The following is a 22,472-nucleotide window of genomic DNA, read 5'->3' as shown; positions in this document are numbered from 1 at the left end:
AGAGACTCTGAAGCGAGTCTAAATTCACATTTTTAACTTTGATTAATGTTAAGCACTATCGCTAAAACGCTACATCCCCGCGGCAAAATGAGGGGTTTATACCCCCCAAATCCCCTATGCAAAATCCACGACTTTCTTGATCGTAGATTTTGCTGCCCATGGTGGCAGAGCTTTGAGCTGCAGTTCTGCCTCCATGCGCGTCAATCTGCCCACGGATCTCCGCCTTTCCCCGCCCCTCTCAGTGAAGGAAGATTGAGAGGTGACGATCAGCGGGGATTGACGCGCGAAGAGGCAGAGCTACAGCCCTAAGCTCTGCCTCAAGCAGGAAGCGCTCCCTGGATTTAGCAGAGGGGATTTGGGGGTATAAACCCCTCATTTTGCCGCGGGGATGCGGTGTTTTAGCACTAGCTAAATAAATAATAGCTAATAAAGCTAAAAACTTAGACTCACTTCAGAGTCTCTTTAAAAGTATATCTGTAGCGAGAGGGATATAGAGGCTGCCATATTTATTTTCCTTCTAAAGGACTTATGAGCCCAAATTAAAAAAATAAAAAAAAGTTCTGTACCTGCATGATTTTTGAAGGCACGAAGGACGCCATCCGCACCCTCCGTGCAGTTCCGCCGAGTCCCCGCTGCTTAATCTCCCCACGGGCCGCCTCCCAACCCCACAGCCCGGGTCGGGCTCTCCTGCCTCCTCAAAAATAGCCGCCGGAGGTTGCCGCGGCTGCGCAGTCCGCACAGACGCGAGTGCGGCTGTGCAGCCACCCCCACTCCCCCGATCCGCGCTACAGGAGACAGCCTGTAGCATGGATTGGGGAGGGAGGCCCTAGAGCCGCGCAGCCGCACTCGCGGCTGTGGGGTCAGGAGGCGGTTAGCACAGCTTTGTGAATCAAGCCCCTGATGTCTGTTTCCCCACTTAAATAAATAGTGCATGTTTGCCATAATCAGAGTACCTGAACCATTATTATCAAACCAAAGTTAATGCTAGGTTATTGGTATTCTCCCCTCATAGATGAGATCCTAACTTTTATTTGTACAACTACAGCTATGTTCATTAGACGTTTTTCTTCCTCTTTGTCAAGTCTGCCTCTGAGTCTCTGTGAAATTAACTGGCCATGCTGGGTCACTCCAGTGTGCATACATTTCTACCTGAGATATTCTAGAGGCAGTATCAACCCTTTAGTGACTGCTAGCTGTCAGATCTCATACAGTTGTGCAGATAAGGTAATTTTCAGAATATCAAGGAAACAGAGGCAGATCCCATAGTAAAAAGAGGAAACCGATTTTGCAGCTCTGCCAGCACTGTGCTATGCGCACGGTCTACTATTAAAATGAAGGAGTGTTAGTTCATGTTTCCAAATATGTAAGAAAAAAAGTACCGTGTGGCTCCTGTCAATTTAGCACTTGGGGGACTGTGCATGAACAGGAAGTGATCTGCTCTCCTACATCCCTCTCATTACAGACATTGTCCTGTGTGTGAAACTGCATCTCTGTCAGTTTACCTATAGAGGTGTTCCTGAGTAGATCAGGGGAAATAAAAGCAATCTCATACTTCTTTAAAGACCATCTTCAGGTGCAAAGGGGAAAGAAAGCATTACAGCATAGTAATTGATATTTAGAATAGCCTCTCTTAAACCTCATTTTAATGCAGAGGTTCCCAAATTATTATGGGCTTCAAGAACAGTCTGTATCAAAGGAAATTGTTATAAGTCAGAACCATTGACAGCAAACTGAGGAAAACACAAACGTAAGAGACTGAGTGTAATTGCATGGCAAATTAGCAACCTGGCTTCTGGGATATCTCTAGGAAATAAACACTGATCAAGTACTTCATTAAACCAAAGCATGAGAAACTGAGCGATTGTGACAGTGGGCAAATTGTAATAGCTAAATGACAGGGTCAGAGTATTTGCAAAATGTCAGCTTACATGGGCTCTTTCCAGTATCTAGTAGTTAGAACCTACCAAAAGTGAAGTGGAACTGAGGCATGACAACCAGGATCAATTAATGCTTGCAGGGAGTGAAGTCTAGCCCATCTAGTCTGATCTCATGGAAAAGGTACTGTAGAATGAATAAATGAAAAACTCAGTGCTCACCATAACAGAAAATTGCCAGAGCAGACAGTGCATCATGGCTTGCTGTGTATGGGCTGCACAGGCCAATCAGGTTGCCCTTGCTGCCCCCAGCCCACTACTAACAGCACATACTAATAGCACGTACAAATGTACACGAACATCAGAACTGAACTTGATAGAAGGTGCCCTGGACTAATAAATCATGTATTCGTTGGCCTCCAAATTTCTTAGTTCTCAGTCCTTTTGAGCATCTGTGGGATGTGCTCAAAGTCCCATCCAAGGAGGTCTCTCTTCACAACTTAAAGAGAGCCTGAGGTGTGCTCATGAAATAAAAAAAAAAAATGAGGCTACCTGATTTGGGGGTCTGAGCAGATCAGGTAGCCTCCCAAACCGCCGCTCCGTACAGCTCCTGTGGACCGCAATGGCCCACTTTCACTTCCGTGACCTCTGGGTCACAACACTGGATTGAGAGATTTGAGAGATTCATTCTCTCACTCACAGCGTGCAGGGAGGTGGGGGAGCGGGTGTGGCCAGGGAGAGAGAGCTTGGCGTTGGCTAATTTTGGATCATCCAGGCCACCGTAGTCAGACAGCGGAAGGACTTGCTATTCCCTAGCCACAGGACTGGCCTGGCGTGTGGCATGGAGACGGCAGTAACGAGGTCGCGCGGCTTGGTGGACAACGTTACCTATGCTGGAAGCAACAACCTTGAATGCGGGGACGCCCGCAAGAAGCATAGCGCACGTAAGTGTGTAACTTGGCTGCAATTGGGCCATAGTTTGCAAGCGGTGCTAGCGGTCGCTGCAGGAGGGACCCCCCCAAGTGCACTGGGGAGATGTCCAACGGTTTAGCCTGGTGATACGTGTGATTTTATTCCGGTTGGAGGACTGTGTAAATAAAACCTCTCTACCTCATCCATCATGCATGATGTTAATCCTAATAACTTATATTGAACAGTTTTTTTGAACCCATTATCCTCCTTGCTGCAAATCAAATGGATTCATATCATTGAGCTATTCCTAGGGCACAACCTGGACTATGTTCATATATAGTTTTGCTGGCTAGAACATTAGGGGGCAGGCATGGGCTGAAATTCGGGTGATCCGGATAGTTGCTATCCGGATTTCACCCAGTAATGCTGTGCGGGCTAGCCGGTCAAGCTTACCTGTCTGACGTCTTCTTCGCTTGTCCCTCGGCGCCTCCCACGATGCGTTCCAATCCGGCAGTCACGTGATTACAAACCACTTCCTCCTTCCGGGTTGACGCTATCATACAGGATGTCTAACATCCGTCACTAACCCTAACAGGGTCGGATGAAGACAGACCTACATCAGCTTGTCCAGTACCTTTAGCTATAAAACCTGTCCTCCAGCGATGTCAGGCTTTGCTTACTAACTAGCGTGAGCATAGATCATTTCAATTAGGTACTAACTGCAATGATGGATGCCAAAGGTAAAAAATGAAAAATGGATGTGCTGTGATTCAATAATCATCATACTATTTTAGTATAAAGATCTCGTGTCTGTAAATCATCAGAGTTATCTAGATTAAGGGAGAAGATATTTACTGGAAATGTTTTTAATATTGTAACAAGTTAATCTCATGTTTTAATAAAGTAATCTCAATATTTTAATAAGTTAATCTCGTAGCAATTTATCCTTCCATTTTTTTTTTGGGGGGGGGGGGGGGGGGAGAGGAGTTCATTTACAATTTTAATATTTCTGCTCCCTACAATTGGCTTCCTTGGTGCTTGTGAGAGTGTCTGTGGGTTCCCTTGACATTTTTGTCTTACTTCCAGCTATCAATTTCACAGTTCTGGTTTGCAGATTGAAAATGTAATATGATTAGTTGCTATAGGCAACAGGCACAGCTCTTTTCTGAAACATTAGGATATGGATTACAGATTTATCTCTCAATGTCTCAAGAAGTCCTATACAAGATTCACTGAAGGCTAGTGCCTACCGGTCCTGTCACTAATATCACATTACTTGTGATGTTAACAGTTGGCAAACCGGAGCATCGAAGTAATGAGGGAAGAATGGGCAGCAGAAATGAATGACTCAGGACAAAGTTTCACTCTATACAGAGATGAAAAAAAAATGTAGTTTCAAAGCAAAGAAAATAACATTGAAGTCAGACATACAGCAATTATAAAACAGATGTACAAGTATAATGGTTGGGCAGGTTTGCCTTACTTCAAAGGAATTGGACACATGTTCACTTTAAAGTTGCTGAACTGCCTTCTGAAAAGAGCCCACTTCGTGATTCACTGTATTTAATATTCAATTCAGGTGTTCTACACAAAACTGGAGTCTTTAATTTTAACTTAAATTGAGACTTTTCCCATTGTCAGTGGTGATGCAGATAAGTCGCTCTGCATGGTTTACACAATCAGGATAAATATTCCCAAAAGTAATCATCTATATAACTAATAAAACTGCAAGTGTCTGCGTCCAACTGCATCCATGTGTGACACTGGCGCAAGGCTGCGACTGGCATGGGGGGGGGGGTGTGTGTCTGCGGGCAGATGTGCACAGCCGGGAGTGGCGTGCCTGTGCTTGTCCTCAAGGCATTGGCATTTACAATTGCCATTTTTTTTTCTCTCCTGGGCACTTAAAGTTGTTTTTTGTTTGTTTTTTACACTGGAATGATGTAGATTACTTTTTAGATTATGATTTGTACAGATATATAGGACAAGTGTTCAGGGGCAGAATGCTGTATGGGTGGGGAGGGGCAGAGGGATGATGAAGCAGTGGAAGGGGTAAGGTGAGGAGCAATGCACTTGGGCGTCACTGTTGTGTAAATTGAGGCAAGTAAAAAAGGCGCCTGAGGTACCATGGTAAAAAGGCTGCTGCCACAGGCTCTAATGTTAATTGCTGCAGTTATCGGCTATAAGCAGTAAAAAGGGTGACTAATAAAATAGCGAGTGGTGGAGGCACCCTTTTTACCTCTAATAGTCTCTAATCGCAGCTATTCACACTAGATCCCATGGCAGCGATTACCCTTATAAAAGATGCCAGAGGCCACTATGCAAAATGTCTCTACATAGTGGAAATAAAGGACACCGGCTTAAGCGGGGGTTAGGTAGGGGGTGTTTAAGGATAGGGGGTGGGGGCTATTTAAAGAGGATCTGTAACGTCAAAACGTCCCCTGGGGGGTACTCACCTCGGGTGGGGGAAGCCTCCGGATCCTAATGAGCCTTCCCACGCCGTCCTCCATCCTTCAGGGGTCTCGCTGCAGCCCTCTGTACAAGATGACGTCAATATTTACCTTCCCGGCTCCTGCGCAGGCGCTCTGACGGCTATCAGCTCCGAAGTAGGCGGATATACCTGATCGCTGTCGGGTGTGCTCTACTGCGCAGGCGCAAGTTTCCGGCGCTTGCGCAGTAGAGCGGACCCGACTGAGATCAGGTATTTCCGCCTACTTCGGAGCCGAAAGTAGCCACAGCGCCCCCGCTGGAGCCAGCAAAGGTAAATATTGAATTTACAGTCGGGTCTGTCGCCGGCTGTTCGGAGGGCTGCAGCGAGACCCCCGTGGGACAGAGGACGGCGTGGGAAGCCTCATTAGGATCTGGAGGTTTCCCACACCCGAGGTGAGTACCCCCCCAGGGGATGTTTTTGATGTTACAGAGTCTCTTTAAGGTTAGGAACCACTGGGGTTAGGCAATTCTAGTGGGGTTAAGGTTAGGCCTCAAAAGGGGGGTCCTGGGTTTAGGCATCCCCAGGGGGTAAGGCTAGGTTTCCACTTGTGCGAAAATGGGCCGATTCCCCTGCCACGAATTCAGATAGACTTTGGCAGCCTATAGAAGTGAATGCAGAGCATCCGAATTTGTGGCCTGGGAAAAATCTGATGGCCTGCGGCATAACCTCCTCCGAATCCCATAGCTGTGTATAGCATGGGATTTGGCTGCGAGACGTGCCACAGCTGTGTCGGCATTGCGCCTCGCAAGACACATGCCGAGCATGAACGAAGCCTTGAGGTGGCCATACACTGATAGATTTGACGCAGATTCGGCCATCAGATAGATTTTTGTCAAGTTGAATCTGACAGGAATCTATCTGATGTGTGCCACACACTAGGAACAGATTTCCAATAGATTTCAAAGTGAAATCTATTGAAAAACTATCTAAATGCATTATTGCACCATTGGATCCAATGCAACTCTATGAGACATCAGCAGATCGCCCTCGATTTTCCATCCTGTCAGATCAAATTGGTATTGGCTGCAAATCGATCGATTGGCCATACGAGTGTATGGGCCGCTATAGATAGAGTAGTGTTAGGTCATAGTGAAATATTGTTAAAGATTACCAACATTTTATAATCCGAAATAACTAGTAGAGTATCTGTAATTTTTCTAATGTCTGTATCTGGCACCTTTTTTTACATGTACACAGGTAAACCAGTTCGGAGGACCCTTGCACACACATCCTATTCTCTCTCTTTCTTTTTTTTTTATTTGAAATCTGAAGTCAGATTTTTTTGCTCAAAGTGACCTGCCTTTTGTAACTTATACTGTATTCTGGAACTTTAAAAAAATGATTTTTTTTTTCTTTTTAATCTTTATGGTTGCTAAAATAAAGTTAATGAAACCATTTCCCAAGTCTAGACTATCCATCTAGAATTGTAATGCCACAGACTTATGCATTTAATACAGCAACAACATCAAGCCATGTCCTTGTCACTTTTTATCTTTGCTTCTCTCATTACCCATCTATATTTATCCATCCCCTAAAATATTTTGTCTTTATTTAGGTGTACACTTAACATTTGTATTATTGGCACTTGAGGAGATTATTTTCGAGTACCCTAATTTTGTTGGCAGGACATCCTATGTTCCTGGACCAGACCCTGTGAAGTCAGTGTATAGATATACTTTTTCATTGCTTGGTTTCATACTCAGTGTATCAGGTGAGCAGAACTACATATAAATTCAACTGTTAAAAGTAATCCGTAAGGAAACACTTTTTTTTTTTTTATGACATTTTGGAAAGTACAGCTCTAGACTGAATTATAAAACGTGTTTGGTACTTATTGGAAAAAAGTAAAGCTGCAGTAATTGAATATCTTAGAAATCAGCTCTTGGAACAGAATCACTATTTTCAGCTACTGTGGTCTGCGGACATGTTATTGAAGAAGGCACCTAGACCTGGCAAGTCTGCGTTTTTTCCATAAAATATATTGCTGAGATGGCCAGTTCATAAAGGGAAACTTGGCAGCATGGCAAGAGTAGAATAGATGCCATGAAATGAAAAATGATTTTGTAAGAAATACTACACGCTGAAGAGGTTTCGGTTAATGGATGCAAGTTTATTTTAATTTGTTGACAATGATGTGCTGTGTTTACTATTACAACTTGCACTTGTTGTGCATTGATATATATATATATATATATATATATAATTTTTTTATGCATTTTTTTTGATGGTGCTCAAAGATAATCCCTGAGCACCATCAATAAAAAAAATGCCCCTGAGCTGTCGTTTCTTTAAATCATATGAATATGTTGGGATTGTTTCCCATTTACTATTTGTACTAATTCTATGGAACTTTTGAGTAAAGCCTCATACACATGCTAGAAGGTACTTGGACTAGGCTACTAGTAAGGGCCTTCTCAGTTCGAATCTAGCATATGTACAGCTGCCCCTTTCCTGCCATTGCTTAAGATCCGGCACACTAAACCTTTAAACAAGAGACCATTGTTCCCCTTCTTACCCAGCCTGCCAAAAGCTGCTTCATCATGCAATGCTCAGTTGTCCCTCCCCCTCATAGAAACAGTACATGTCACTTGGCTTGGCCAATCAATGTGTTTGTGTAATAGTCATGCACGAAACTGTCACCCTAGCGATCAGGTCCTGATACAAGCAAGAGTTATTGTACATCTGCACGCACTCTTATGTCAGTTTTATGGCCATGCTGCAATATAAGATTACTTGACAATGCAGTTGAGTAGCTTGTGTACTGTCCATTGTACCTGTTTCTGAGGCAAGCCTATAGGCAGAGGGTACTGCTTTGCTCTCTTAAGGTGCATACACACCTGAAAACTGATTGCTGGGACGGTCTCTACAGATGAGTGTCAGCTGTGCAGCTGACATCGTGTTTGGTTGCTATGTGGTGAGGCAGAGGGACAAGGGATCAGCAAGTGCGTGACATCACGTGGCGGGTGGGTAAGCAGCATCTTCAAAGAAGTTGGCTGCTGCTGGGGTGGATCGCTTGCTGAGCAGCCATTGTTGGTCGGGGCATCTGTACATACACCTGATTATTGGCTGAGGCGGTCCATTATCAGCTACCTTGGCTGACTTTAGTCAGACATGTATACGAGGCATTATTTCAAAACCTTGAGCCATTGTCATCTAAATAGCATGGCTACACCCTGTATTAATCTTTTACTGTCAAGCAGACTAAGCAACACAACAAATGAAAGCTATAAAATACCAGTCTGAATCTTGAAAAACTGAAGACCAGTACAGTTTCCTAAGGAAAGGTTCACTGATACTTAATAATTGTTTTTTTTAGTGAAGGTGATTTTAGTATATGTGTGTTTTTTTTTTTGTTTTGTTTTTTTTTTTGTGTGTGTGTGATTTGTCTTTACAATTGTTAGTATTTCCACTTCACTTTGTTGGAATTATGATATTTAATATTGTGTTATTGTCCAGGGCACGAGTCTACCATTCAGTCTGACTTGGGCGACCAAAATACTATGTTATTCAATAGTCAATACCATCATGGGCAGCATCCTTGTTTTAGATTGTTGACTTGGATTTGGAAGGTTTTGAAGTATTGATTTATTCATTATATAGTCTTCTACACTGTCAATACAAAATGCTTATAATAATCTTAAAAAAAAAGTATTTTTTAATAAACGAAATCCTAGCTTTATTCTTTTCATCTACATGTGCAGACATTCTGCTTTTTATTGTAGGCCAACTGTTAGTAGATGTATTACAGTGCTATTTGTTATGTCAACATAAGGGGCTTGATTCACAAAAGAGTGCTAACTGTTAACACGGCCGTTTCCGCATGAATTTTTGCGTTTTGCGTGCGATCGTGAATTTCCGTGCGCAAATTGTGTTCGCGCGCAAACGCGAAATCGTTAGCGCTTTGCATGCAAATGTGAATTTTCGCACAAACGATAACAATGTCGTACAAAAATTCACATTTGCGCACGCAGACATTTAATTGCGCGCAAAATTCGCGATCACGCGAAAACGGACGTGCTAACAGTTAGCACTCTTTTGTGAATCAAGCCCAAGGAGCCTAACTTAGCAACGGTGCATAAATACGCACAATTACCATTGCCCGAAGGGACCAGGACTCGATCTCTTAGGTGACAGTTTTGGCCTGAGTTCTGTACAGGTATGTAATAAGCCTGCAGGCTATCTACTCATGCTGTTGCTAGGTAGGGGAATGGGGGGGATGTCATGCGGCACACAGCAAAGTGGCATAGAGCAAGAAAGGTGAGGAGGGATAACAGTGGACTTGGCTGACCCTTGGATAACATGATCCAGTAGTCTGTATTTCTCTATGACGCATTATGGAGGGAGACAACATGCTACATTCCCAGATGAGGCAGTCCTGAACAGCTGCCTCAGAACTATCTAGTGGTTGCACTTAAGCCACGCCACGGGACTACAATTGCTGGATGCAAAGTAATTGGATCCTGCATGGCCTGTTATGTGCAGTCCCAAAGCTCTCAGCATTTACTGTAGCTACTGTCCACTTCGTTAAAATGGAATAGTGCATACATGTGCACATTTCCCTGCTTACAGCTCAGAATTGCACTGCCTCAGCTGTACATCACTTGCATCATTTACGCCTGGGTGACTTTTTTTTCTTTTTTTTTTTTTTTTAACTGCAATGTGAAAAAGTGGTGCTTAGACTAAAATGGTAAAAACAGTATAGCCCTGCTGTAAACTTCCTCAGGTCAGCACTGACGGCTGACCTGTGCCTAGGTGTATTTTGATGCCATGCATAGTATGTTATTTCTCCTGTTTTGTTCCCTATTTCTGTATTATGTTCTTTAATGTGTTAAAAATACTTTTAAATAAGGAATCTTAAAAAAAAAAAAAAAAAAAAAAAACAGTATAGCCCACCTAAACAGATGTATCAGCTCATCAATGTATCAACTATGCAGACTATAGGTGGCTAGGAGAGAAGAGACAAGTGTGAGGCTCTGCCCCATTCCACAACCAACTTGCACCCCTGCCATCCCCCACAACCACCACCCATGCCATTAAATAGTTGTGTCCTAATGTTAAGGTACAAGGGACTTTTCCTCCCTTCTGTGTTCCTCAAAATAGTTGCGGGGGTAATAGAATGGTGAGATGTTCTGGTACTCTTAATTGGAGGCTGACCAAACAGCTGCTTCCTCAAAGATAAATAGGTAAACTGCTTTACAGTTTACAAAGAAGGCATCATTGTCAGCTATTTCCTGGTGACCACTGCAGTTAATGCCTGGAGCATTGGTATTTGGTTTTCCATTTATCGGAAATGTATTTTTCATGTATGTATATTTGTAACAATGCTAAAAGTATGCCAATGTTTAGGTCTGAGCAGGAGCACAAAACAGGTGTGTGGCAACTGAGGCCGATTGACACCCCCCAAGCCTGGTTAAAGAAAATCATTATTCCCCTAATATTACTAAGTAATCCAGTGGAGAAGGCCAGGTGAGCAACAGCGTTCCACAGGAAGTGCCTGCAGGAATATGATACTTTACATCCAAGGTTTTCAACATTTTTGCTCAAAAAAGTTCAGAAGAGGAAGAGACTGAAATCAAGGTGCACTTGTATACATTTGTAGACTATCACCCAAAGACACCACACATATTCACTGCAGGTGGCAAAACTCAATATATTTAGGTAGCCAGATTTCATGAACATTGAAGAAACGTCTTTTTATTGACTCCTGTGATCATCTGGTACTTCAGTTGTAGATGCATGCTAGATGTCTATTATCTTCCTGTTATATGGAGGCTGTCATGTAAAAAGGTCAATAGATCGCATATCCCATTGAGGAAGAGAATCTTGGTCTACGTAGATTGTGCCTGATAAAATGAGCTGCTGACTTCTTCTGCTTGTACCATGCAAGTTTATGCAGACAAGAAATGCACAAGCCTACATGTAATTACAGAAGTGGCAATAGGTGAGAAGATTTGATAGTAACAAATCTTATTTGGCTGTTTGCAAGGGGCCAGATCACACTGCTCAGTACAAATTAATAAGTTACTTCATTACAGGTCCTGTGTGTTACGTACCATAGCTTGTGTATCGCCTGGTAAAATTTACTTTTGCTGTCTGCTTATGTAAATTTTACTGTAGTGACTATGTCCCAATGTTCTAAATGCATGTGCATTCTAATGAAAATGTCCATAGTTAATGCCATGTCATTTTAAGGTGCCCATTAACAGTAGAATCTGTTGAACAATCAACCATATGATTGATTGTACAAATCAACGATAAATGATTGTTCTACCAAACAAATTTTGGATCGATTATATTAGTCTGATCAGATTGCTTATGATTTTCCCCTCCGCCGGTGGGCCTGAATGATTGTTTCCTGTCAAACACAATGATTGGTTTGGAAGGTCTAGAAAAGATTGTGGCAATGGAGTGTTCTATAATGCACTAAACTTTGTATTTAATAACAGGAATTAAAATTGCACAAGAAAATGCAAATAACCAGCATATCTCACATGAATGTGCAGAATCCAGGTCTCTCTTAGGTATTCCCTTCCAAACGCTTTCCCATTCACTACACTGTGGCCAACAGTGTAGCTTTCAGATGTCAAACAGGTACTCTTCAGCTGGAAGTGGGTGGACAGAAAGTCTAGTGTGCCAACTGCGTTAATACGCTTTTCAGCATAGCAACACCTTCGTCAAATGTGGTGCAGAAACGTTGTGTTTATTTAAAGGATACTCGAACTGAAAAAAAATGATTGCTGCACTACACCAAGCGTCACATGATTATCAGCCCAGAGGAGACAGAGGGATCAGCGTGCTTCTGAGCTGTTCGCTATGCGCTGGCCAGAAGTGAAGAGGGGAGGACATACTACGCACACAGGGCGCAGTATGTCCGGGTGAGGGGTCAAGAAAGTCGCCGGGACACCGGCATGTATATTACACTAATGGCGGCAGACGGAGGGGGGCAGGAGGAGCGGATAGTCTGTACTTTTAACAAGAATTTTTTTTTTCTTCAGTTCTGGTATCCTTTAAAGGGCATTTGCCCTTGGAGTTTCTTATTGACTGAGCGCAGCTATCCTTTCACATTTTGGTTTGGACGGTCGACCGTTTGGGAGATTGTACTGTTAATATAGGCATATTGGCTTTGCATATTTGGTAAAATATGAAGGCCTTCTAAAAACCTAAAAAAATGTCAAAGTGTGTGTGTTAAGTAGTTGAATTTTCATATGTGTAGTTTATGCACTTTCAGAAAGAATATAGTACTGTAGCCTATTCAGGATACAAGACTTATATCATATGAGTTACCTATATAAAAGAAGGGTGATTAGTGTAACGTGGCATGACATATGTATAGGGACAATAACTACACACATATTTCTTTGGCTGCATTGATCTGGAAACATTTAAGCACAGCCAAAGGATTTACAATAGAAAGCAGTTCCCAGCAGTATAAAATTGATTGGCGCTTTACCGAGAAAGTTCAGTTCCCCTCTGAAAGCACCTGCTGGCTAATTCTCTCTGCAGGTGGAAGCCAGGGTCTGCTTCCTGCTGCTTAGGACAACATCTGCAGTCCACATGAGGAGAAATGTGTTCAGTGCACTGTGGCCAGCTGGCAGTTCCTACTGAATAGTCACTTTATTAAGTAAAACACTTCACTTCTTGTTAGGCAATATGTCAACTTAAAAGAAAATGACACTACATTCATTTTGTGAAAGTGTATAGCTTACAATAGTAGTTACCAAAACTTAAAACCCTCTGACTTTTCCATTGACACCTTTTAGTCAATTTTCTGTCTTGATATTTGTAACTTGTCATGAATTAAAAAGTTGACTACTATTCTAATTCACTCTACCAAGGTAAGTGAGAATTGGGGTACAGAGGTTATAGTAGTATATCAGTAAAAATACGAATATTCTATTACCATTTTTCCTTGTGTCTCTTTTGCAATTTAATTTATAGGTTGGGGGATGTTAATAACCAATGGCTCGGGATGGTTAGGTATCAGGAAGGGATTTTCACTGGAAGGAGAGGTTGGGTTTATATTCAGGAAACTAATTATATTGGGGGAGGTTAATGTTAGGCATAGGGGCTGTGATGATCGCTGCTGCAGCAGCTGTTGCTGGAAGTAGTAGTGCTGCAGCTCAGGCAGTTCTGATCTATTTCCATGCAAGCTGCATAGCTTTGTCTGTCTTTCCCTGCTGTCAGCTTGTGACTGATTATCATTCACCTGTGTGGGAATCTGCATGTCTGCTCCCATTGGATGACCTCAGTTTAAAGATCTGCTTCCTGCAGGGTTTCCTTGGGTTTTCATAGCTTCAGTTTAAGCCCGTCTTGCTGTCGCTTCAGCCCCCGATCGTGTTTCTTGTTCTAAAGATACTTTGCTGGTTTTGCATCATATATTGGTTCATTGCCAATATATATGCATACCAGCACGTTTATTATTTTCCTTGTATTCGTGTTACGTTGATACATCAGTGTCGCTGATATATACGTACACGAACTGTTTATTTCCTGTGTTCAGTTAGTCAGTTTTCCAGCACGTTTTGGTAGTTTGCGCGTACCGTGAGCACCCGTGCTGAGCTAGTTATCCTGTTCCTGGTCCTGTTTGTGGATTGCGTTCATCTCTGCGAAGAGATAGCGAATCCTTCTGAGTCCTGTTCCCTGTATTACTCCAGTCCTAGTCAGCGTTCCTGCTTATGTCATATATCGGTTCATTGCCGATATATACATATGTTAGTCAGACGTTACAAATAGTTTCATTGATAGCTGTAATTGTAATACGCTAGGAAAACATACTTATTGTATATTTATCTGTGTTACGTTCATCTATCTTGATCCTGCTGTTTCCTGACTGTCCTGTCCTGTCTTTGTGAGGCACGCCATCGCCGCAGCGCATTTGCTGCCTCATTCCAGTCTGTCTGGTTTTGGACGCTTGCTGTCGCTAAGTAGCCGCTAGCTAGCAAGCGTTCATTCTGTCTACCTGTCCTGATCTCCTCAGTTCTGGTTTGTGCGCTCAGCGCTACTTTGCGCTGAGACGTTATAACGAAAGCATTGTTTGTGGCTGTCAGATCTGCACCGGCTCTGTGCGCCACAATCTCCTATTGGAGTCAGTCCTCCCCTCCACTATACTAGGGATAGCCTGTTTCCTGGTGCTAGTGTGTGTACCTCCTCTACGCCAGCTCATGCGTTGCATGCTGACTGTGGAGAATACACCACCAAGCCTTACAGGGGCTGGGTTTACTATAGAGGATGAGGTTAGGGTCAGGAAGATGACATCAGGCAGAGGATTTAACATTCGTTGGTATGATTAGCGTTAAGCAATGGACAGGTTAGTAGCACAGAAACCTTTACAAACAAAGCCTTGTATTGGCAAAAGCACCAATGTATTAGGAATACTATTCTTAATACTTTGCAAATCTGCAAGCTCTGAACCCATACATACTCTTCTTTCCTGGGTTCAAGTTAATTTTCTCTTCTTTATTTGCCAAGCCATTACGTAACAGGGAAATCAAGCATCCCAAGCAAGTGGGCTGATGACAATGTAAATCGGCCGAGCTTGTAACTACTGCCTGTTGCAAATTACTCTTGATAAAAGCGATGTTAGCTCTCTATTTCCGGGAACTGTTCAAACATTATTCCATGTGCCTACATTCTCGTAATATGTATATATATATTGACACATGCTATTGCATCAACTTTCTCACAGGTATGCCTCTGTGGCTTTGTTTTCTAGACGTATAGGAGAGCCATAGGTTCTTCCTAAGAGCAAATACCCCCTGCTTTATTTATTTATTGCTTTTCTAAATTATAGGAGCTTCAAAATAATTGTTTGCACAGTAATTTTTTTTTTTTTTTTTTTTTTTGGGCTGGTTCACACGGACGGTTTGCTGGCATTAAACTCAGTGTTTTAAAAGTAACGTTTTTAGTGATCTACTGCCGTCCCATGCAAGTAATTGGGAGCGTTTAGTACAAGCTTTTGCAGGCTTTCATAAAAGCCTGTCAGTAGATCCAGGGGTCTTGTGTCAAAAGCAACATGCAGTTTCTAGAAGGCTGTTGAAAGGTCATAAAAGACCAACCTTTCCCTGTACTTCCTGCAAAAGCCACCCAAGCTCAGAAAATGAACACACTCTCCTGAAAGCCATAAACAGCCTTCAAAATCCATTAAAAGCTTTGCTGTTAAACACTGGCATTCTTGAAAAAAAGACACAGAGCAGAAGCTCAAGAGAAGCCCGCGTGAACTACATTGTTTTTGTTTGTTGCTTCTCTCACCTGATGCCTTTTGTAGTATGCTTGCTTGTGCCAAGTCTGAGGAGACAGGCATTTTGGGTTGAGAATGTTCTTTGCTTTTGTTGACTTGTAAAACAGCAATTAGAGAAGAAACATGTCAAGGAATTCAAGGTGTTTTCCCAACACATTTAGGCCTAGTGTACACCGAAAGCGCTGTGTCAATGCATTTGTTGCTATGCAGATTCTGTACCTTATTAATGAAATGGCAATACACCCTCTTTTCTCTAAAAATGCCTCAGGCTAGGTTCCCAAAGGTCAGTTGCATAACGCATGCGTTATGCATGTGAACTGCAATGCAGACTGGACATAGACTGGACAAATCCTGCATGCAGTGAGTTAGAATAATGGATCAGTTACAATGCAGTACCGTGAACTGGCCAATGTAATTGTATGGGTAATAAGTTGACATGTAGAATTTCTCTGCGACGTAACTGAGCACTGTAAACAGGGCCTCAAGCATTTGTGTGCTGCAATGGATACAACGGATATGTTGAAGCTGCACATTTGCTGTAGGTTGGCAGCCTATGCATCTGGTGAATTATCTTTTAGAACAAGTGAAGTCTGAATGGTGGCCTTTTATCAATTTTTAGCTTTATGTACCATAGTTTGCAAAACCCATTTTTTTAGAACCTTGTTAAGTGGAGTAAATTGCCTAATTTTTCATTACGTTTTTTGACTACTTTTCCTGTTAGCTAACTGTTCTTGTTTAGTTTGTGTGGCCTTTTTTTTGATCCACTGAAACTGAAAGCTTAACATTTCAGTCAGCTTGCCTGTAACTGGAAGAAATAATCATCCTCCAAAAATGAACTAGCCTATGAAGTGAATCCCATCCCAGGAAGCCTTAGCTTTTCTATGATGATTTATCTTCTTCTACTTTTTTACAAGCACTCCTTCACATGCACCACTTGGCAGTACACTTAACTGTTGGCTGACCTTGTAACATTGTACTAAATGTGCCCGCTCACACAAGTGTGGAGTTTTATGATAAACCATTCAGCTAGCAGCATTTTGACATTTTAAGACACACAACCTCATTTAGTTAAATTAAATGGTTCTCCGTTGCCTGCATGAAATATGTTACCTCTCACTGCACTGCCATGAAGCATTTGCATAGTTCAACTGATCTCAGAGCCCTAAAATGCAGTACACCTTATGTAAACAATGGAAATTTTGTCTTCTCCATGAATATTGTGCAAAATGTTCTGCGTTAATATTTTCATCAAAATTTTGAATTAGAAGCTAATAGAACATACTGTATGTCTGAAAATTAATTGATCTGTTAATCATGTGGTATCTGCATGGAAAATGCCATGGATACTGCCTTGAAAAGCACAGCATTATTATTATTATTATTATTATTATTATTACTATTATTAGAGTTTGTAGTTATGTCACTAAATGTCCCTCAGGGGAGCTAATGGTCAAATCTCTTCCATAGTCAATGTTGCTGTATGTTCCTATCATAGACTAATGCCAATTTTGGGGGAAAACAATGAACTTATCTTTATGTTTTTGAGAGGAAATTGAAAAACCTGGAGGAAATCCACACAAACACTGGGAAAACATATAGACTCCTGGCTCATACTTGAACTAAGGACCCCAGTGCAGCTAGAAAAGAGCGTTACCCACTACACCAAAATACCAGTCGTATGAATATGGCTTTAGGCTGCTTCCACACAGGGACGTTACAGGCGCACGTTTGTGCAGCCTGTAACGCTCCCCCAACGCACAGCAATGTAACACAAGTGGGCTGTTCACACTGCCCACATTGCGTTACATGTAACGCTGCGTGTTGTAGTGAAAGTGCAGCATGCTGTGCGTTCTAGCGGCTTTAGCCGCCTTAGACTGTTTGCACATGCTCAGTGGGGGGCAGAGAGGAGGCGGGGAGATGCCGCTACAGTAGCTGCGCACATGGCTACTTAATATGCACTGCACTGGCGGCCGCTGATTGGCCGGCGGGACCACGTGATGCGGAGTGTCTCGCTCCGCATCACGTGGTCCTGCCGGCCAATCAGCGCCACTCTGGGAGACCTTATGCGGATAGAGCCGCCTAATGCGGCTCACTCTACCGTCGTCTCCCGCACCATCATACGTTGCGTTAGGTGCACGTTATGCGACCTTAACGTAGCACCTAACGCAACGTCTTAGTGTGTAAGTAGCCTTAAAGAGACTCTGAAGCGAGAATAAATCTCGCTTCAGAGCTCATAGTGCTAAACCGCCGCAATAGCGCCGCTAAAAGGGGGTCCCTTGACCCCCAAACCCCCCACTGCGACACTTGGTCGCAGACTTGGTCGCTCCTGGAGACAGGGCTAACTGCTGCAGCCCTGCCTCCAGTCGCGTCTATCAGCGGCGCATCGCCGCCTCTCCCCCGCCCCTCTCAGTGAAGGAAGACTGAAAGGGGCGGGGGAGAGGCGGAGATACGCGCTGAGAGACGCGCGAGGGGCAGGGCTGCGGCGGTTAGCCCTGCCCCAACCAGGAAGCGCTCCCCCGCTGCACCGAGGGGGTTTGGGCGATCAGGGACCCCCGTTAAGCCGCGGGATAGCGGCTGTTTAGCAGGGGCACAGACTCTCTTTAAAGTACACCTCGACTGAGTAAAAAACATAAACGTTAGATACTTAAAGAGTAACTGTCAGGCTGCAGAAGCTAATTTAAACCTCTATTCTCCTGTGTTAAACAGTTTAGAAGGAAGCCCAAAAGCAATTAGTGAAGATAAAAATCTCAGTTACCTTTGATGTGTGCTTATCAGCAAGGCTGTTATTCTTAAGAAGACGCAAGCCGCATACCATACTGCAAAGCATTCTGGGGCTTTCCCCTCGGCTGCTAATGAGACGTTACAGCAGCTTGTAATCGCGTAGCACTGATAAATCTCGGGCAGAGTACACTGCAGGAGTCAGCTATTGTTCCTAGCCACATGGCTCATTAATATTCACTGCACACTGTGTTATTTAGTACCAGCTTATCTGTGATCAGGAAGCAGGCAGGACATGACGACACATTTGACAGAAAAACATGGAGCCTGCCATGAGCTGTCAGGAGCATCTATCTCTGCATATACTATATACAAATTCTGTGAAATCCAAACGTGGACAGTGAAATGCATATGTAATGTAAGTACAGCCAATCTTTAGCTACTGATATATGTGTTTATTTTCTCTGAGACCTTATACCTAACAGCTCCTCTTTAACTCTGTAGTTGGAAGCCTCTTGCTGTGAGTACATCTGGGAACAAATGAGTCCACACTAAGCATGCACGAGTACACAGTCCCGGATCCTTGGAGGGTTCCTGAAGGGCCCACAGTTCCAGCTCAGAGCCCCTGTTCATCTTCTGACTGTTCCCAGGTGTAGATGTGCATTCAGACTGGGCATTTGTGAGTAAGGTCCAAACATGCCCTGTAGAATGAAGCCACTCGTGTATGGCTTTTCTCCTCCATAAACATGTGTTGCTCTTACTTGCGCATGCCTAGTCCAGATGCGCTTATCCATATCCACACTCACAGCCAGAACAAACCTATTAGACTGCCATAAGTCGATTGTTGGAATGGGGGGCTGTATAAGGATCCAGGGAGCCTCTTGACCATCTAGAGCATGAGTGGGCAATCCTTCTTTTGGATAGGCCCGTATTCCTTTAGAATGCCAGCTGCTGCTCTCCCTCATCCCTCCTTCCCTCCCTCCCTCCAGATTTTGTGCAGCGAGGAGGATTTATTAGAACTCACCCAGTTGCTTATTCCAGTGGCAATCTCTGTGGTGACAGTGACATCATGCGACACACTCGTACATAATGACGGCATGTCACTTGATGCATCATTGCCATGGTGATCTCCACTGGAGTAAGTGATTGGGTGAGTTCCTTTTTATGGTGTGTGCAGCATGCAAATTTAACAGGGCACTGTGAGGGAGAGAATAGGAACAGAGGAGTTTGCCCAGATCTGATCTAGAGGCTTCACTACTGAGGTAAATATCAAACTTTTTTCACTCACTTTACATAGTATTTAAATCTGTAATATTCATTTCTTATAGCCACTAGCCTATTTTTGTTTATGAATGAAGCTATAAGATTCTATATGAAATTATTTCGGAATTGTATTTTTTTTAATCTTCTAACTTTAGTATCTGTTTTACTTTATAGGTTGTTGACAATTTGGGAAATTCTGCTTTTCTGTTTTTCTGCTGTATAAACGTGAGTTAAAATGAGCAACTACAGTGTGTCGCTCGCTGGCTCGGCTCCATGGGGCTTCAGACTTCAAGGTGGCAAAGATTTTAACATGCCTCTGACTATCTCCAGGGTAAGCATAATTGATACCACTGATGTGTGCCTTGCCATGTACGTCACCTATCACATTTCTTCAGTGGAGCTGTTATTTATAGCATTGCTTACATGTGGTGGTAAATGAAAAACTGTGTATTAGTACTACGAACACAAGTCACTCTTAAGAGCAGAGGTGCACAGAGGAAAGGGAATTAAGAAAACCTCTTCAGAGCTAACTGAAAGCGTTAGTTAGCAATTGGTGTCCTCCTCTAGACATATTTACTGATGGAATACAAATACACATTCTTATTAAAGCCACTGTATACAGATAACATGCAAATGGACTGGGAGATAGAAAATAGGATTAGTAAGAAAGTGTGAGGAAGATGAAAAGACTAAACCAAGAGTTTGCTAAAAAAATATCTTACATATAGCATCATTAAAGTCCCACATTTTCCCTCATATTTTTTTATTTGGTAATTAATGTAGTTCTAAACCTCTTTTCAAAACTTTTTCTAAGCTCATACTTGGAGATATTTGTTAACCCCTCCCCCTTGTCCCATTTTGTGAGGTGTATGGCATACCCAGCATTAGACTAAGCACAAGAGAATTTGGCCTTCATTCAATTCAGGTCTTCTAGATAATTTCTCATCTACTATTTAAAATAGCTTTTCAGCACTGTACAATTGAAAAAGTACCAACAAGAATTGATAAATGTGCTGTCAATGGTATTCTGAGTATTTTCTTGCTTTCTGGTGGGCTAAAAGTCATTATTGAAATGATGTAAAATATATCACTCGAGAGAAAACTCAAGAGAAAAGGTGAATTAAATAAAGCCCTTTTGTCGCATGTATGGCAATGCTGTGAATTTGGTATTTGTATTCTGCTTGAACATCTGCTATATGGAAAGGTTTCCCGCATTCTGTTGTAGAGGAACAAAACTGTTCCCTTTTTGATCTTGGTAATGCAATGCTTCCAGTCATCTGCCACAAAGTGTAATAAGGGAGTAGTAAGTCTGGAAAGATTTCCTAAAGGCAATTTCTTTGCTGATTATTTTGCAGGAACTTTATTTTTTCCCCTGCATTTATTTGTTAGTATGTCAGTGTGTTAGTGAATCGGTAAGACAGATATTGGTAACCGAAACCTGAACTAAGCAGACTATGGAGCCTGCCATCTTAATTTTTATTTTTTATTTTCTTATACAACAAAAATATCCTAGTTGCTTGACTGTGAATCTAATTTTATGGCTTCAGTGGTTTGAGTGAGAAATCTGCATTAAGCATGTAGCCAGGAAAAGTACAGCAGCCAGCTATATAAAGCATTTTTCAAATGCAGTCATGACTCAGCAAATCATTATTGAATCTCAAGTAGCACGACATACATCCTGCAAGTAGACAAGTCGTCTTAGCACAGCCTTTTCACCTGTGATGAGGAGATCTCAGTTTAATCACAAGACTCTGCGTGGTTGTGCTTGCAGAGAATGCATTTGTATAATCCGGTATTGTGTGCTCTCCAAATAATTTATTACGTTGTAGGAGGACTGTTGTCAATTATCAGATAAATAGGATTAGTATGAAAGCATTGCTTTTTGAACATGAACAATTGGTTCTCCTGTTGTTCAGTTTACTTTCCATAAAGAAACACTTGCCTAAGATTTGTTAATAATTTAGTACAGTTTTAACCTGCAGCTCTCATCATTTCTTCCACTGGAAAAAAAACATAGTCAGGGGATTTGCATATTTTGTGGAATACATTCTGAAGTGGTTGCATAACAGTTTAAAGAAACACTGTAACTAGAAAAACGGCCCCTGGGGGGTACTTACCTCAGGAGGGGGCCTCTTGATCCTAATGCGGCTTCCCCCGTCCTCCTGTGTCCCACGGGGGTCTCGCTGCAGCCCTTCAAAGCCGGCCGACAAATCAGTCAGCCTGTTCAATATTTACCTTTCCAGGCTCCAGCGGGGGCGCTGTTTCAGCTTTCGACTCCGAAGTAGACGGAAATACCCGATCTCAGTCAGGTCCGTTCTACTGCGCAGGTGCCGGAGACTTGCGCCTGCGCAGTAGAACGGACCCGACTGAGATCCGGTATTTCCGCCTACTTCGGAGCGCAGCGCCGCTACTGCGCCTATGCTGGAGCTGGGAAGGTAAATATTTACCTTGCCGACGTTCAGAGGGGCACAGCGGGACCCCGTGGGGACACAGGAGGACGGGGAAGCATCCCAAGGGTTCCCCCTCCCATAGTGAGTACTCCCCAGGGGCTGTTTTTCTCAGTATAGGTTTTCTTTAAGAAGATAAATGACATTTTATTTATGCATATATATCTACTGCATGTAGGAAGCAGGTGGTTTATTCCAAAGAAAAGATGCATTTAAAGGATACCTGTCCAGAGGCAAAACTACCTAAGCTAAGCACAAAGGTATGTGCACAGACAGGTAGATTCAGGTTTACTGTGATCTTCCCTACTATCACCCTCTCATTACCTCTTCTTAAAGTGGAGCTTTCAGCCATACTATCTAAGAAAAAAGCACATATATAAGTAAATATATGTTCTACTTATATAACATATGTATTGCACTGTCCACATTTTGGTTTTAGTGATTTTTCTATAGTAAAAAAAAGAGACCATCCTTTCCATTTTGTCTGTGTCTATCTTGAAGCCAATCCTGACATAATTTCTTCCCTTACTGTC

The 22,472-nt window shown here is 42.7% G+C and overlaps 1 protein-coding gene across 5 annotated transcripts in view; it reads left to right on the top strand.

The window, feature by feature from the left end:
• The window catches only part of PDLIM5 (PDZ and LIM domain 5), a 249,532-nt gene that overhangs the window by 6,222 nt on the left and 220,838 nt on the right, over positions 1-22,472 (top strand). For 3 of the 5 annotated variants that reach the window (XM_068232416.1, XM_068232449.1, XM_068232458.1), the window contains exon 2: positions 19,667-19,823. In XM_068232416.1, coding sequence (XP_068088517.1) covers positions 19,728-19,823 — 96 coding nt within the window. In that variant the 5' untranslated portion in view covers positions 19,667-19,727. The other 2 variants (XM_068232431.1, XM_068232423.1) reach the window with 2 other exon arrangements.

Source organism: Hyperolius riggenbachi, chromosome 1 (genome assembly GCF_040937935.1).
Source record: "Hyperolius riggenbachi isolate aHypRig1 chromosome 1, aHypRig1.pri, whole genome shotgun sequence".
NCBI classification, from domain to species: domain Eukaryota; kingdom Metazoa; phylum Chordata; class Amphibia; order Anura; family Hyperoliidae; genus Hyperolius; species Hyperolius riggenbachi.
This window is presented reverse-complemented; position numbering and strand designations above follow the sequence as displayed.